At 42.0% G+C, this 16,230-nt stretch overlaps 1 protein-coding gene across 15 annotated transcripts in view; it reads right to left on the minus strand.

Moving 5' to 3' along the window:
* RALGPS1 (Ral GEF with PH domain and SH3 binding motif 1) overlaps positions 1-16,230 on the minus strand; it is a 331,037-nt gene that overhangs the window by 227,825 nt on the left and 86,982 nt on the right. For all 15 annotated transcript variants that reach the window (XM_087419063.1, XM_087419062.1, XM_087419069.1 and 12 more), the window contains 2 exons: positions 13,804-13,911; positions 3,971-4,021 (listed from right to left, as the gene is read on the minus strand). In XM_087419063.1, the coding sequence (XP_087275189.1) occupies positions 3,971-4,021; positions 13,804-13,911 (159 nt within the window). The remainder of the gene's footprint in view (positions 1-3,970; positions 4,022-13,803; positions 13,912-16,230) is intronic.

Raw genomic sequence — 16,230 nt, forward strand, 5'->3', positions numbered from 1 at the left:
AGTCATTCATTCATTCTCCACTCATTCAGCAAATATTTATTGAGTATCTACGTTGTTCCAGGCACTGAGATTACAACAGGATCTCTCAGGATGCAGACCTCCAGAACCAAGTGAGCATAACCCTCCTTTTCTGCCCTGGTGCTTCCAAAGACCTTTGGGGGGAAGCCAGGGAGGAGGCCTACCTGGGTGTGTAAGTGGTAGGAGGGAGAGAAGATAAGAAGAAAAGGAATAAAGACAAACAAAACTCCAAAGAAACGTTCAACTTTAACCAGTAGTCTGCTGGTTAATGGTAATATTGATATTATTATTTTAAAACTATTCTATATATATAATGGGATAATACAAAAAAGTAATCATTTAATGTTGCTAGGAAGCAAACTGTCAATGTAAAAGAAAACATATAAAAATCAAGGGAATTAAGTTAACGACCCTGTAATGTTAGAGCTGAATTGGAAAGATTAACATTGTATTGGTCATGTTTCTACACGATAATGTGGCATAACAAACAACCCTCAAATCTCAGAGGCTTACAACAACAGTAGTTATTTCAGGCTCACAGGTCTGCAGAGTGACTGCAGTTCAGCTGATCTCTGCTGGGTTCACTCAGGCTGGGCCAGATTAAGCTGGGTTAGGTGCAGGTCATCTCTAACGTCCTCATTTTTGGACTCAGGCTAAACGAGCAGTAATGACCAGTACATCATGAAGACTGGAAGTTCCAAGAGGGCTGGTGAAGCTTGTCACGCCTTTTACCACCTCAGCTCACCACTTGCATACTGTCACTTGCGCCCAAGTCACAGGGCCAAGCCCAAAGTCAATAGGGTGAGGAAATGGGCCGGCTCCGTGGCTTGGCGGTTAAGTGCGTGCGCTCTGATGCTGGCGGCCCGGGTTCGGATCCCGGGCGCGCCCCAAGGCACCACTTCTCCGTCCAACGCGAGGCCGAGTCCCACGTACAGCAACTAGAAGGATGTGAACCTACGACATACAACTATCTACTGGGGCTTTGGGGGGAAAAACATGAATAAATAAAATCTTTAAAAAAAAATAAAAAAAAAAAAAAATAGGGTGAGGAAATATACACCACCCACAGGGAATTTATGACCAAGATGAGGAGGGAAGGAAGATTTGTTGAGAAATAACACCACCTACCCTATCTATGACCTCATGACTTTTCCTTTTAAAACATAAATATTTCCTAGCCCTCTCCACCGAAAAGGCCTAAAAGCGACAGCAACCCAGTAGCAATGAACATCCTCTCACCCAGATTGTGGTTTCTAAGTAGTATTCTCCACGAAAAGACATCAGCATCCCTGAAGAAATGCCAGATTCCAGGTCATCAGCAAGAAATCTACAACATAATATTGGGGTATCTCGTTGTGCCAAGAGCAAGGAAGCTATCAAAAACTAATGGGCTCATGTTAAAAGGATACAGGAGATGACATGAAAGGGCTACCATTGCTTAAAGACAGGACAATTTACACATCAAAAAGAATAGTGACTAGAACTGATTGAAACAGATTCCCAACCCCACACTACCTGATGGAATCAGAATCTCCAAGGAGGGAGCCTAGGCATCTGGATTTTTTTACAGAGCTTCCCAACTGATTCTGATGAGAGCCAGGGCTGAAGGGCACCAGTCCACAGGTCTCCTGATCTTCTTGGAGTCCAGTCGCTCACAGTGCCCATCTTGCTCTCGGATGCAGGCCTCTGCTTCCTGGAAAGTCTTGTCTACATCAAGCTTAAAACTGTCCCTTATTCATGTCCTTCCAACTCTGGGGTGGTCCAGCCACAACGTGGCAGGCATCATCAAGGGAAAAAATTTCAGTTTTCAATCTGCTAACAAGAACAATTGCAAAAAAGCTGGGGCAGCTCCCAGGGTCCTCCTTTAACCACAGTTTTGACAATGACAATGAAGAACAAACTCATCCATTTTTAGCTCACATATCATAGATCCAAGACAGTCAAGTTTGGGGTTTCTCCAGATATCTCGAAGCAATTAGTCCTTAATCCTCATTCTGCATCAGAATCACATGATAAACTTTTACACCCAGAGGTTCAGATTCAATGGTCTAGGGTGGAGTCGGGACACCCCACATTTCAAAGGGTGCCCAGGTGATTCCAATGTGCAGCCACAACTGAAAACCACTGCTCTAAGCTAAAATCTTGAAAGCAAAATACCTCCACCTTAACGTGTTGTCAATAGTGAAACAAGAGATGCCTTGAATGAGGCACCTTCCAAACTGCAGTGCCCTAGGGAAAAGTCTCGGTCTGCCCCTCATGGAAGAACTCCCCACCCGCTTCCTCCTACAGCCAGCCTTAGCAGCGATCCCAGCCTCCCTGGGCACACACAGGCTCAGGGCTCAGAGCTCATGGCAGGCTGCGCTGCCCTCCTGGATGCTCAGAACAAAGAATAAAGATCCAAATATCTAAACTGCTCCAGGTCAAAGCCAAGCAGACAGCATGATCAGAAATTGCTTCAGCTGAGAACTAAGGCAACCACCATACAACTACTCCCCAAAAAGCTCCAAGAGGCAGTGAGTTGTTTATTTGTTTTTAATTAGAAAGAATGGATAATTCCACATTAGAAAAAAACAGAAAAGGATTGGAAGTCAGCCAATTCAAAAAGCAAACATAGCTCTGCCTCCCAAACCTAATGAACACAACGCATGTGCAAGCGCACACGCACGTGCACACACACAATAACACAAAGCATTGCCACGTCCTCACATGAACGCTAAGCGCAGCTAGCAATACTAGCTTCCCCCATAATTTGTAGTAGGTTGATGCCAGCTCTCAGAAGGCCTGGATCCTTTGTCTGGCTTTGTATTAAAATACACTATTTTTCTCAAAGTCTTAACAGCTACCATACTGTAAGAAGAAGGTCCTTATGTTACAAGTATCTGAATTCACACCATGGCTGCAGCAGACACCTTTTGACGTATCTCCCCACCTATACCCCTCTTCTCTGAAATCTGCACCCCACTCACAAGGCTGGGTCCCCTCAGCTGTGCTTGCTCATCTTGGCCACATACTCCTGACCTGGGTCACTGAACCAGCACCAGACACGTGACCCAGCTGGGCTGGACCGAGAGTTGCTGGTCTCAGTCTGGAAGGTGGCTTTCATGTGGATCGTGTAAATGCAGGCCCTTTGGGGAAGCTGGGTTGGACCACATTGCAGGTAGAAAAGAAGGCAGGAGAGAGAGGGAGAAGGAAAAGCAGCGGCAAGAAGCAGAGATGGCTGGCATCCTGGTTGGCTCTCCCAGCTGCCTGAACTCCATGCCCAGGGAGTCTGTAAAGTGCCCCTTTATCCTTGCAATAAATTCCTCTTCTGCCTCTTCAGCTACTTTGAAATGGATTTCTATTACATGCTAACACAAGAAGAACCCTGCCTAAAATAACTGTAAAGCCTCATTATCAACTGCTAAACATTTCCAGGACTTTTTTTAAAGACCAAATTCAACTTTTTTCTCTTTATTGAATATGCTGTTTCTAAAAATGTACATATGCTTTTAATGTAAATACGTACGTGTTTTGCTGTGGCAACTGGTTTTAAAATCAGAAACAAGGCAACCTCACCAGATTTGGGATCAACAAAAAGGAAGATCTCTAGAAAAATGCTCCCTCACATCCCCTTCTTGACAGCGACCATGGTCAGCAGGAGGAGCCTGGGAAAAGGAACTAGGGTGGCCAGGCCTGACTTAGGTGCGGAAGCTGTGGGCACCAACTGCCCCAGCCCTGCCAGAGCGGGCCGGACACACCGACATTCTCTGGAGAACCCAACACCTGGCTCAAAGAATGAGCACCAGGGAGGACGGAAAGTTCCTGGATGCACTCTTTAACAGGGGTTTAAATGGATAACATGCATTTATAGAGACTTCAAGAGAGAAACTGAGAAACTGAGTCACTCTAACATGGCCGACTAAATCCTCTCTTCCCAGCGTTAGTAGAACAGTGTGAAGGACCAAGTACAGACCTCCGGCTGGATGGCTTTGAATACCGGTATGTCCATCAGTGTGATCTGGCTCTGCAACAAGAGAGAATCAGCGTCAGAAAACACTGTGAATCAAAGATAACTATGTTACTTTGAATCTATGCAGAGTAATAACACATTCTTAAAAGTTATACTTTCCCCCTTGAAATACAAATCAAGATAGAATAGTATATACTCTAGTGGGTAAATTTCTCAAATGCCTCTCCCATCGTTCCCTCTTTATAAATCTTGATCCACACCCTTCTTGATCCACACCCTTCTTTTTTGAATGTAAGATTAACTTCCAATTTCAGAACTGATAATAGTAGCTTGAAGGATGGGACTGAGATAAAGTGGAACATTTTCAGTTCGGATATTTTTCTACTATTTGAGTTTTTGTTGCAAGCATGAATTACTTTTGTAATTTTAAAAAGTTGGAGACATAGTATTAAAAGAATGCTAAACAGAGACACTATTACTCTAAATTTAAATTTTTTTTTAAATTGTGGCTTATAGAAATTGTACATTTCTTCTGAAGTCTATGCCTCCTCTAAATTATACGGTAGAGTACTACTCAATATGCACCCGCAAATCAGTGCTGGACCATGAACTATTTATTCCACCAGCCCACAATGAGATAACTACAGAAGCTGAGAGCAAGCCTTTGGAAACTTTTATAGGAAATTGCCATGACATTTTCATTGTATTTTTTAAAAGTATCAGTCCTCAATAGATTGGAAATGAAAAAAACTGGTCCTTCACCACAACGAGCTTGAGAAGCACTAATGTGGTCAATACAGAAAATACACATCCGGTTAAAAGGCTGTTCCCATCCTTTGAAGCTTATCGAGTGACAGTAACAGGAGGCTTCATTGCGGACAATTTTACAGGCCAAGGCATGGACTGAGCTGACTTCACATGACCTACCTATCTCCATAGGTCACATGAGATGCCAGTGTTAGTTAGCAAATGCCTTTGTGACAGGCTAGGGAAAGGAGAGCTGAGGGCCTCTGGATGCTTACCTATGTTAGAAGCCACCCTGTCCACTGAACACAGGTCATCTGTGAGTACATGATACAGGGGAACAAACGTGGGCTCTGGAATCAACAGGGCTTGGGTGTGTGTCTGGATACCATCGCTTAACAGCAATATTCTCTTTGACATGTGACTTAACCTCTCCCAGTCTCAGGTACCACATCTAGAAAATGGTGATGATAATCTCTATCTTATTGGATCTTTGTGAAAATTCAAGACAAGAAGTGCAGAATGCCTGGCGCCTGACAGATGCTCTTTATATATATATATATATATATATATATATATACAGAGAGAGAGAGAAAGATTTTTATATTTATTTATGTTAATATATTTTTATGTTTATATAGAGATATATCATATTTATATTTATGTGTTTATATATTTGATATATCATATATATATTTGGGGGGGGCAAAAGAGAAATCACATAGATGGGCTCATGTATTGGCATGTGAACTTATGGTTCCTGACCAATACATGAGCTAGGAAATAAGGGACCATTAATTTGTTTGAACATCCACACATCAAAGTTGCTCTGGAGAATACTTAAAGGAGGCTGTTACATTGAGTCAGCAAATATTGTCATGAAAAAAAGCCTGGTGTCAAGAATACATTGGAGAAAAATGGCAACACACATAGTATATCAACTATAACCATAATCCAGGGCTTAGGTGCAGAACTGTGGTCACCTCTTGGCACAATTTAAAGGTGGCCCGAGATCACTGGGTTCCTGAGAAACACAGGATGCAGGCCAAAGCAGACCTCCCCAGGGCTGAGCAGGAGAGGGGAATAAGCAGGTGGCTTCAGTGGAGAGCCTCTGTTCCCTCCAAGGGGCTAGTGCTCTTCATGGGCACACAGGTGAAACACTGCCACTAATGAAGCAAGCCCGGCAGAGAGACAGTGGATGGCACGGCACCAGGAATAAAGAAGCACTTGAGAATCTGAGCTCTTCTACCTCTGGGTCCAGCCCCAGTGGCAAGGCGACATCGGACATCAGCACAACGTGGATCTGGCCCTCATAATCTGGGTGTCAAGTGACTACTAAGTCCTAAAGGCCTCCAGGCCTGTGTGTCTGGCCTAGAGCTACAGGGCCTGGGGCTACATCCTAGGCAGTGCAAACAGACTAGCTTTTTTTCTGCCAGATCCATGGAGACTGTTAACCAAGTGCTCCTCACATTTGGATTAATTCTGCCATCCTGAGGAACAGAAAGGCCTTGTGAAAACAGGAGATTTGAGCTGAAAGCTCAGAGGGCCTTGGAAATCTCTCCCACAATTCAAGTTAACTCCCTACCCGGGAGAACCAGCAGGATGTTTGCAATGTCATTTAGGAAAAGAACCAAAAGTGTGCTAATGTGAAAATGAGAAAACTTCCTTTCCATCCTGCCATCAGTTCTATGGTTTGCTACTGAATTTCCACATGATTTATTAAAATAGTAACTTTACATTTCGTATTTTTTTGGATGGTCCAAGTTTTGACTATTCTGATCCTTGCTCAGACTGGAAGTCAGAAAATGTGTTCAGGTGTTTTATTCAAAACAAACAACAAAACAGAGGTCACCAGACTTAAAATAGACTGGCTGGTCCCAAACACACTTTCTGAAGGTTTTCAGAAGAATCTCCCATTTCTATCCTCTCAACTCTGACCAAAAATGATGGAGTGTTTGGAGAAAGAATATATCAATACATGGGTAAAATCATCAGATTATAAATCTCATGTCATTTTACTACAAAGCCAAACCATGTGAGAAAGGTTGCTGCTGAACCACCCTTCCCCGGAAGTTTGAGCACTCCCAAAAAGGGAGGGTGTGAGTAGGGGTGGGGCTTGAAGGGTGAGGTCAGGTCCTAAGGGAGATGTCCTGGCTTCCTGGAGAGAAAGGGCATTTCCTCAGGGTGTGGTAAGCCTCAACAGAAACATGAGACAGTCAGGCTCTTGTTTCCAAGCAGCCAACTGCTGCAGTGGGGAGGACATGCCTGGCCTGATGAGGACGCTCGTGAACAAGTCTCCTAACGGCCTCTCCTTATTTTTGGAAATAAAGCCTGTTAATACAGGGTGTCCAATTAAGCTAGTCACCTGGCAATGACTTCCTTAATCCTAACCCCTTCTCCCATCTGCTCCTTCCTTCTAGTCCAGGGCCCCCTAAAAATCCAGGCTTTGAGGTGAAATGGCCGATCTTCACATATTACAAAATATTTCTGTAGAGATCAATCCTTCAGAATGGAGACACCTATAGGAGCACTTGACAATGCAGCCCTGGTATTATGTGGGTAAATGAAAGCTACTTAACCGAAAAGGAAAAAAAAACGTTTTCTGCATATGTTGAATGCAGTGTTTCTCCCCTCTAACAGTGGCTGACTAAATCCTCTCTTCTAAGGCTCTCCCAGCCCCCAAATAAACAAACAAAAAAAGCCCTTGGCAAATCAGTGGTATGTCTTACAACAGAAGCTATCTTTAACTTTGCACTTAGATCACTTCACTGATGTACAACCAGGAGGGCTCACAGGACAAAAAGTAATCAGCTCCAAAGACAGATTCCTGCTTCTACTCCCACAGCCAAAGGACGCAGGTCTGGCAATTTTAGAATCATAGTCAAGGAAATGCAAATTAAAGAAGAAGATACCATTTGTTGACCCTCGGTGCCATCACGACTGATGGGACTATGAACCGCTCTGTTCTTTATGGAAAGTAATCTGGCAGTAACTCATTAAAAAGTTTTTTAACTTTTTATTTTTAAAAAAATATCAAACTTACAAAAAAGTTGCAAGAATAGTATGATGAACTCTATAACCTTTCACCTAGCCTCACTAATTATTATTTTGCCTCATTTGTTTTATCTCTGTGTACATAATTATATATACACATTTTTTCTGAACCTTTTGAGAATAAAATGCAGATATTACGATCCTTCACCCCTAAATCCTTCGGCCTGTTATTTCCCAAGAACAAGATCATCCTCTTCCATTATGATAAAATTATTACATTCAGGAAATTTATTCTTGGTACAACAGTAGTATCTAATACACAGTCCACATTCAAAATTTGCTAATTATCCCAATACTGTTTTTTATAGCAATTTTTTCTTAATCCAGGATCATGCATTACATTTACATATTATCTCCTAAAAGGTGAAATGAGCGTCCTGTTGACACAATAATCCCTATACCTACAAGGAAAAGCAGTGGTACACAAGATTTTATATAGAGATCTACATTTAGATACAGATATAAATATAGATGTTTACTGCATCATTATTTGTAGTAGCAAAAATCTGGAAACAACCTAAAAGGCCATCAAAAGGAACTTGTTGAAAAAAAATTATGGTATAGCCAGACTCTAGAAGATTATACAGCTATTAAAAATAGAGAATTAAATCTATACATATTGACCTGGAAGGAGATCCATGATCTATTGATGATAAAGACAAGTTCCAGCATTGCTTTTTGCTCTGCTTTCAGCCACTGGGGAGTAGAAGGACTGAGATCTAGCCGTAGAGCTAATCAAGCCCCACCCCTATCCACATTCTCCCTTTTTGGTAAAACATTTTCATTGTCTGAAGCTTGTTCTCTGGTAGATTCCTCAGGGAGGGCAGGCAGGAATAATATTCTCTGAGGCCTTGCATGTTCATAATGGTTTGTCTGTGCCCTTTATAGTTGAAAGTCAGTTTTGTTGGATATAAAATCTTTGGCTCACATTTTTTTTTTCTTTCCTTGACTTATTTGATTATGTTATTTTACTTTCTTTTGGCAAAAAGTGTTTCTCTCAAAAATATTGATGGTAATCTAATTTTATTTCTCTTACAAGTAATTTGCTGTTTTTGCCTAGATACCCAAAGGATTTTATCTTTTTGTTTAATATCTGGTAGTTTACTAAGAGTATGTCTTTGGTATTGACCATTCTGTGTTGACATTGTTAGCTTCAAGACATGCTCTTTCAATACGTAGTTTCAAATATTTTTTTGTTTGTGAAAATTTCCTTAAATTATAGTTTAAGTATTTGTTCAGTTCCTTTGCCTTTTTATTCTCTGCTTTCAGGGATTTCTATTATCTGTATGTTGGATCTTCTTTGCCTATCATCAATAACTGTCAGTTTTTCTCAGTCTTATTATCTTTTTCTTCATTTATTTTGATCTTAAAAGTTTTCCTCCCTTAAGGCATTTTCTGTTTATCTATTCTTGTGTTCCTTCTAGTTCAACTTTCATTTCCAAAATACTTTTCTTTTGTTTTCAATTCTTTCCTAAGTTCTGTCACCTCATTCCTGAGAGTTTTCTATTTCCAATTTATGTTGTTCATGTCTTACAGCGTGATCTTAATGTCTCTTAGCTTATTTTGAAACAGAGAGTTATAGTTTTTAGCTGTTCTGTGGCATGTCTTTCTGGCATGCTTTCATTATGTATAAGGATTCCCTCCTTACTCTTTCTTTTTGCCTATAATAACTTTGAAAGATTTTATATTAGCCATTTCCTATTGCTTATTTTTATGTAAAATTAGTTTTCCTGAACTTTTTAGAGGGGAATATGGTTCAGGGTAGCTTTTCTAACTTCACATAGCTCTCCTTTTGGTTGCTTTCATGTAGTGTTCAAAAACACGCAGTTGTTTTTTGAGATTTCACACATACACATGCACGCACTTTTATTTAGACCTTCTTTTTCCTTAACCATAACTTTCCCTAACCTGATCATTTTGATTCCACTCCCATACTGAATTTCTCTTTGGTATGGAGCCTTGTCCTGGAAGCGAGCCCTGGCTGATTGGTTTCAAGAGATCACAGGGGCTCATCCACAGATCTCTTCCACCCATCTGTAACTGGAAATTTGGGGGTTCTCCTATTCTCAAGTCTGTCAAGTGCCCCAATACTTACTTCTGGTTTCTCCTATACAGATGCTGATACTCTGCAGGTCTTGTTGATATTGGTGGTATATCCCAGCCACTTCTATTTGGGGTTTGATAGGGACAACTTGTCACCTACTTTTATTGTAAACATTGTTCATGGGTTTCAGGGTTTACTATCTAATTGTTCTGGATGTTTTTATGTGGGGATTCAGAGAGAATAAAAAACTATGCTGCTGCCACCACCATCTTCCTAGAATCACTTAAATGATTTTTTCAAAGGACTTTTGTGCCTGGCTTTTTTGTTTCTTTCATATTATTAGACAGAATACCAAAATACCAGGTGGTCTGGTTCAATTCCAACACCTGGCAACTCCAATGCTTCCTCAAAGACCAAATACTGTAGGAGACCTGGCTTCACATCTAAGCTAAAGACACACTGGCTCTGGCAGGGGCAGCCAGAGTTTTAGCACTGCACCCTCAAAGCCTTCACCACCCTTCCCTACGGTCTTCTCAGCCTCAGAAAATTGGCCTGGGGCAGGCTGAGCAACTCTCTAGGGCAGAGACTAGAAAACCAGGCCCAAAGTCTCACCAAGGAGTCCTCTTGCCCAATGCTGTTCTAGGTACAGCCTAACTCTCTGCCTTTCCATATGGTGAACACCTATAAGGGGATTTTTAAACCTCATTATTGCTTCATTCCTTTCATGAAGCTAAAAAACACAACTCAAAAATACAATAAGCATAGGGGCTGGCCCGGTGGCGTAGCAGTTAAGTTCGCGCATTCCACTTCGGCAGCCCAGGGTTCACCAGTTCAGATCCTGGGTGCGGAGCTACTCACTGTTCATCAAGCCATGCTGAGGCGGCGTCGCATATAGAAGAGCTATAACTCTACAACTATGATTCACAACTATGTACTGTGGCTTTGGGGAGAAAAAAGAGGAAGATTTGCAACAGATGTTAGCACAGGGCCAATCTTCCTCAAAAAATATATATATATATGTATATAATAAGCAAACAAGAGCAAACAGAATATAGAAGCTAAGCTATCAGCCAGCAAGGTCCATGAAGTCTTCTAAAGGAGAGAGAGTACAGCTTTGTGGCTAAGAGTAGAGACTAGCACTGTGCTGTCCAATACGATGGCCACTAGCCACAGGTGACTACTGAACGTTTGAAATATCGCTAGCACTCTGAGTTTAAAATACACATTAGGGGCTGGCCCCGTGGCGTAGCGGTTAAGTGCGTGCACTCCACTGGTGGCAGCCCAGGTTCGGATCCCGGGTGCACACCGACGCACCACTTGTCAGGCCATGCTGTGGCGGCGTCCCATATAAAGTGGAGGAAGGTGGGCACAGATGTTAGCTCAGGAAAAAGAGGAGGACTGGCATGGATGTTAGCTCAGGGCTGATCTTCCTCACAACAAAATAAATAAATAAATAAATAATAATAAAATACACATTAAGTTTTGAAGATAGTTCAAAAAAAGAATACAAAGTATCTCAATTTATGTTGCTTACATGTTGAAATGACAATATTTTAGATGTACTAAGTTAAATAAGATATATTTTTAGAAGTAATTTCACCTTTTTTGATGTGGCTACTAGAAAATTTAAAAGCCACACGTAGCTTGGATTATATTTGTGTTGGAGAGGACTGGTATAGAATGCCAGACAGCCCTGGTTTTAAATCCCACGTAGATAGTGCCACTTACCACCTGTGTGAAGAGATGACTTTCCTCTCTAAGCACTGACTTGCTCATCAGTATACTGGGAATAATAAATATACCTAATTTATAAGGCATATTTGTGAAAAGTAAATCACATAATGCTTGCAAAACGCGTAGCACAAGACCTAGACACAGTAGGTGTTCAAAAAGGTGTTCAAGGAGCTGCCCTTGTTACTACCACTCAGCATGAGGTGAATAATCAGGTGATGAAGGTTTTAGACTGGCTCTGACCACACCTGGCTGTATGATCCAGGTAAAAAAATTAATCTCTTAGTCTTCAAAAAATTAAAAATAGAGATGCCCTATGATCCAGCCATCCTACTACTGGGAATCTATCCAACGAACCTGAAATCAACAATCCAAAGAGACTTATGCACCCCTATGTTCATTGCAGCATTATTCACTATAGCCAAGAAATGGAAGCAACCTAAGTCTGCCTCGACTGACGATTGATCAAGAAGATGTGGTATATATATACAATGGAATACTACTCAGCCATAAAAAAAAGACAAAATTGTCCCATTTGCAACAACATGGATGGGCCTGGAGTGTATTATGTTAAGTGAAGTAAGCCAGAAAGAGAAAGACAAACACTGTATGATCTCACTCATATGTGGAATATAAACCAACACATGGACAGAGAAAACTGTGTTGTGGTTACCAGGGGCAATGGGGGTGGGGGGTGGGCACAAGGGGTGAAGGGAGACATAAATATGGTGATGGACAAACAAAAATGTACAACCCAAAATTTCACAATGTTATAAACTATTAAAACATCAATAAAAAAATTAATCTCTTAGATTCTGATTTCTTTACAGAAAATCAGAAGCTAACCGTCTGCCTTATCAGGTTGCTGTAGGACTGAATCCCTTCAGTCAACATGTATTTACTAGCTATGAGCCAGACACTGTTCCGGGCACTGGGGAAAGAGCAATGAACAAGTCAGATGAAGTTCCTGTCCTTAGGGAGCTTGTATCCCAGTGGAAGAGATATACCATAAAAAACACTATTGCATCATGTAATGTGGGGTAGTGATACGAAATATGAAGAACAGAGCAGGGTAAGGGAAGAGACAGTGATGGAGAGATGCCACATTAGCCCATGAAAGTCCTATCCCAGGACTGACATTTGAACAGAGACTGACACATGTGGAGAAGAGCCATGAGGACTGAAGGAAGAATCAGCACAGGGCCTGGAGGCAGGGGAATGCCAGTGAGTCTGGGGAAGAAAGAGGAGGCCAACGTACAGCTGGGGAGCAAGGAGATGGGGGCAGGAGAGGAGGCTTGGCCAGACCACAAGGGGCACTGGAGGCCTGGGAGGAACCTTAGGTCTCATTGTAGTATGAGGCAGCTGCTAGAGAGTTATATGCAGGTTTTAAAAGGATCCCTCAGACACACTAAAGGAGGCGACGCGTGTGCCAGGCTCAGCATGGCCTGGCACAAAGTACTCGTGGGAGCTAATGATGGCAGAGCAATGAGATGGGGCCCAGTCAGCTCCCACAGCACCCTGGAGGGCATGAAACCTGTTCTAGCCAGGAGACAGAGATGAAGTGGGCATGGCAGAAAACACAGCCCTGGGACACTACTTGCAATCAGGCTCAAGGTCACCCCAGAGCCAACATACTCCCTCTACCCTCCAACTGCAAAAGGAAGAAACCAAGTCACAACAAAACAAGGAACCATCCCTCGGTCAGACCAGCAGCAACACACTGGTTGAAGAAAAAATAATTTTAAAAAAATTTATAATTACAAAAATTGCCCACATAATATTGTCTATCATTTAGAAAATGGCCATTATAAAAATGTAGAAAGTACAAATAAACAAAAAGAAGAAAAATTAAATTCCAATTACCTAGAACCTTACAACCAGAAACTACCATAAATAATATGTTTGGCTATATATATATCCAGATATTTATGAACATGTAAACATCAAAACTAGACCTTTTCTTACGCAAATATAAATATGTACGTGTTGTACATGCTTTTTAAAAATGGCATTATTCTCTACAAACTGTGCTGTAACCTGCTCCTTTCACTTACTATTCATATATATTGTGTATGCCTTCCAAGGTGGTTAATTTCTAGATTGACAGCATTGTTTTTAACGCTGCATGGTAGGATACTTTATTCAACAATCCCCTGTTGTTGGGTAAATGGGTTGTTTCCAACCTGAGCAAAAAGCCCTGTGCAGTGACCCCTCCAGCCCCTTGTCACGGTGCGCAGCCACCCACATCAGTTCTGTTACTTACAGCAAACTCCTCGGGAGTCACTTTCAAGACATCGAACACAACGGCGTCGTAGCTCTTGCTGGCATGGTCACAGCTCTGGCCCTCCAGAGAGTCTGAGCTGCTGCTGCCCTGTGGAGGACGGGGAGAGAGGGTGCCGCCTGAGCAGTCTAGCTGACTCCAGAATGACTGAATCCCAAACCTCAGAACTGAGGATGCAGGAGTGACAGAACAGTGCCTGATAAAGGCTTCCACTGTTTAGTGCTTTACTCTATTCCAGGCACTATGTTAAGCACTTCATATGTATGATCTTATTTAATTCTCCTAACAACTCTCTGAGTACACACAATCACTGTTGCCATTTCACAGATGAGGAAGTAGGGGCAATGTGGCTTCCCCAAGGTATCTCAGCTGGGAAACTGAAGAGCCAGAATGCGAACCTGGTTTGGTATCTCTCTGATCCCAGCACACACAGCCTCAATCCTTACACCCCGACTGCTTCCCCAGCGCTGTGAGTGATGGGGTAAAAAGATACAGCCCACTCTCCCTTCAGAGAGAACAGGCCTTCACATCTTAGAGGCCTGAGGAGATCATGTTTTGTTGTGCCTTTCAAACATTACCTGGTTTCACCTTTTTTTTTTTTCTACTTTAAGTCATTGCAGGAAATTATTACACAAAACGTTAAACTGGCTCTCAAGGCTTATTTCATGGTCAGGCCACTTGGAATTCAAAGCCTGTTAGCTGGTGAGGTGAGAGGTAACCCACTGGCTTTGGAGACGGGTGTGAAAGTTATATTTAGTAGAGTCCCTTGTTAAGAAGAACACGGTGAGTCCTGCATGTAAAGAAAAGGCCTCACATAAAAGAGCAAGTTAAAATTCCCCAAATGTGCCCGGTTTCATGAAACTCAACACTGTGGGATCCCAGAATGTCAACATACAACTTCTCTTCCATTTTATTTAATTTCATCAAATTCTACTTTGGGGAACCAATTGAGCTTACCACCCAAAAATTGTGACCGTTCATAAATGGTTTTACTCGTCTCAACCTATGAAGAGGGATTTTGTGGTTTTCACTAACCTCAACATCTTGGACTGGGATTTAGAGAATACACTTTTATTAATTCCTCTTTATTTCACTCTTTCCAAAATGGCTATATCTGGAAAAACTTTGCAATCTTACTGGAAACTGGAGTGTTTTTAAGCCAGTGACGGAAACCAATAGTCAACAACTGAAAATGTGAGGTTAAAAGGAGGAGCAGAAACTTAAACCCGTAGATGTCAATAGGCCTGTGTCATTTAAAGGTTTGACAAATGGGTCTGCTATCCCAAAAACTCCACGATGACCTTAAGAAGCAGTACATCATGGAGCTTAAGATTTAGTCAGACAGGTCTGGCTAAATCGCCAGCTCCACGCGAGCTGCTGTCTGACCTCAGGCAGGTTACTTCATGTTACTGAGGCTCTGCTGCCATCTGTAAAATGGCGCTGCTGCTAAACTCTACTCCCCAGGGTTGTAGTACAGGCAATAGACTAAGAAGTTTACAAAGCAACTGGCAGAACCCCTCCCTTGGACATGCTGATCCAAGGGGCCTGGGTGGGCTCAGGCACGGCTTTTTTAAAAGTTCCACGGGTGATGGGACATTCACCTCTGAGGAGAACCTGTGTTATACTTCTGAAAGGTAATAACGACTAATCCTGAATTCTTCCGGGATTAGCAATCTATTCTACTCCTCGGTATTATACATAGACCTATAAATCACTCTGCATGTCCACACCCACCATCCAGGAAGCAGGCTGAGGAGACAGGGCTGACTTTCCACAGGACAGTGCAGTGCCATTGGGTTAGAAGCACCAGCTTGAGAGTCACAGAGGCCTGGCTTTGAGTCCCCACCCACCACTGACCAGCTGCGTGACTTGAAGCCAGTTTATTCACCTCACCCTGCCTTAGTGTCCTCATCTATAAACTGGAGTGAAACAACAGTACATACCTGATGGGGTTTATTGTGAGGATTAAGTGAGATAATCCTGTGGAATGTGCAAACAAAGTGCCTGGTAATATATTAAGCACTAATTATGGGCGTATATGTGTATAAACACATCATTCAGTCACCACAATTTATTGAGCACTTCAATTTTACATGTATTCATTCCTTCATTCATTCAACAGTTATTGAGTACTTACCGTGTTTTGGATATACATACACACATATATGCACATACACACAGCATATATATATGTGTGTGTGTGTGTATGTACATGTATGCATATATAAACATACATATACACACACAGAGACCAGAGAAGAAAGAAGTTTTACTCTGGAGGGAGTATAAATTGTAAATAGAAACAGAAGTCTGATTCCTCCAGTCATCAGAGTCCATCGCTGGGATTTCAGGTTTTATAACTTTCCTGTAACACCCCACTTCGTCTGCCCCAAACACACACACTCATAC

Source organism: Ceratotherium simum, chromosome 29, assembly GCF_057802395.1.
Source record: "Ceratotherium simum simum isolate JZ-2026a chromosome 29, ASM5780239v1, whole genome shotgun sequence".
NCBI lineage: Eukaryota > Metazoa > Chordata > Mammalia > Perissodactyla > Rhinocerotidae > Ceratotherium > Ceratotherium simum.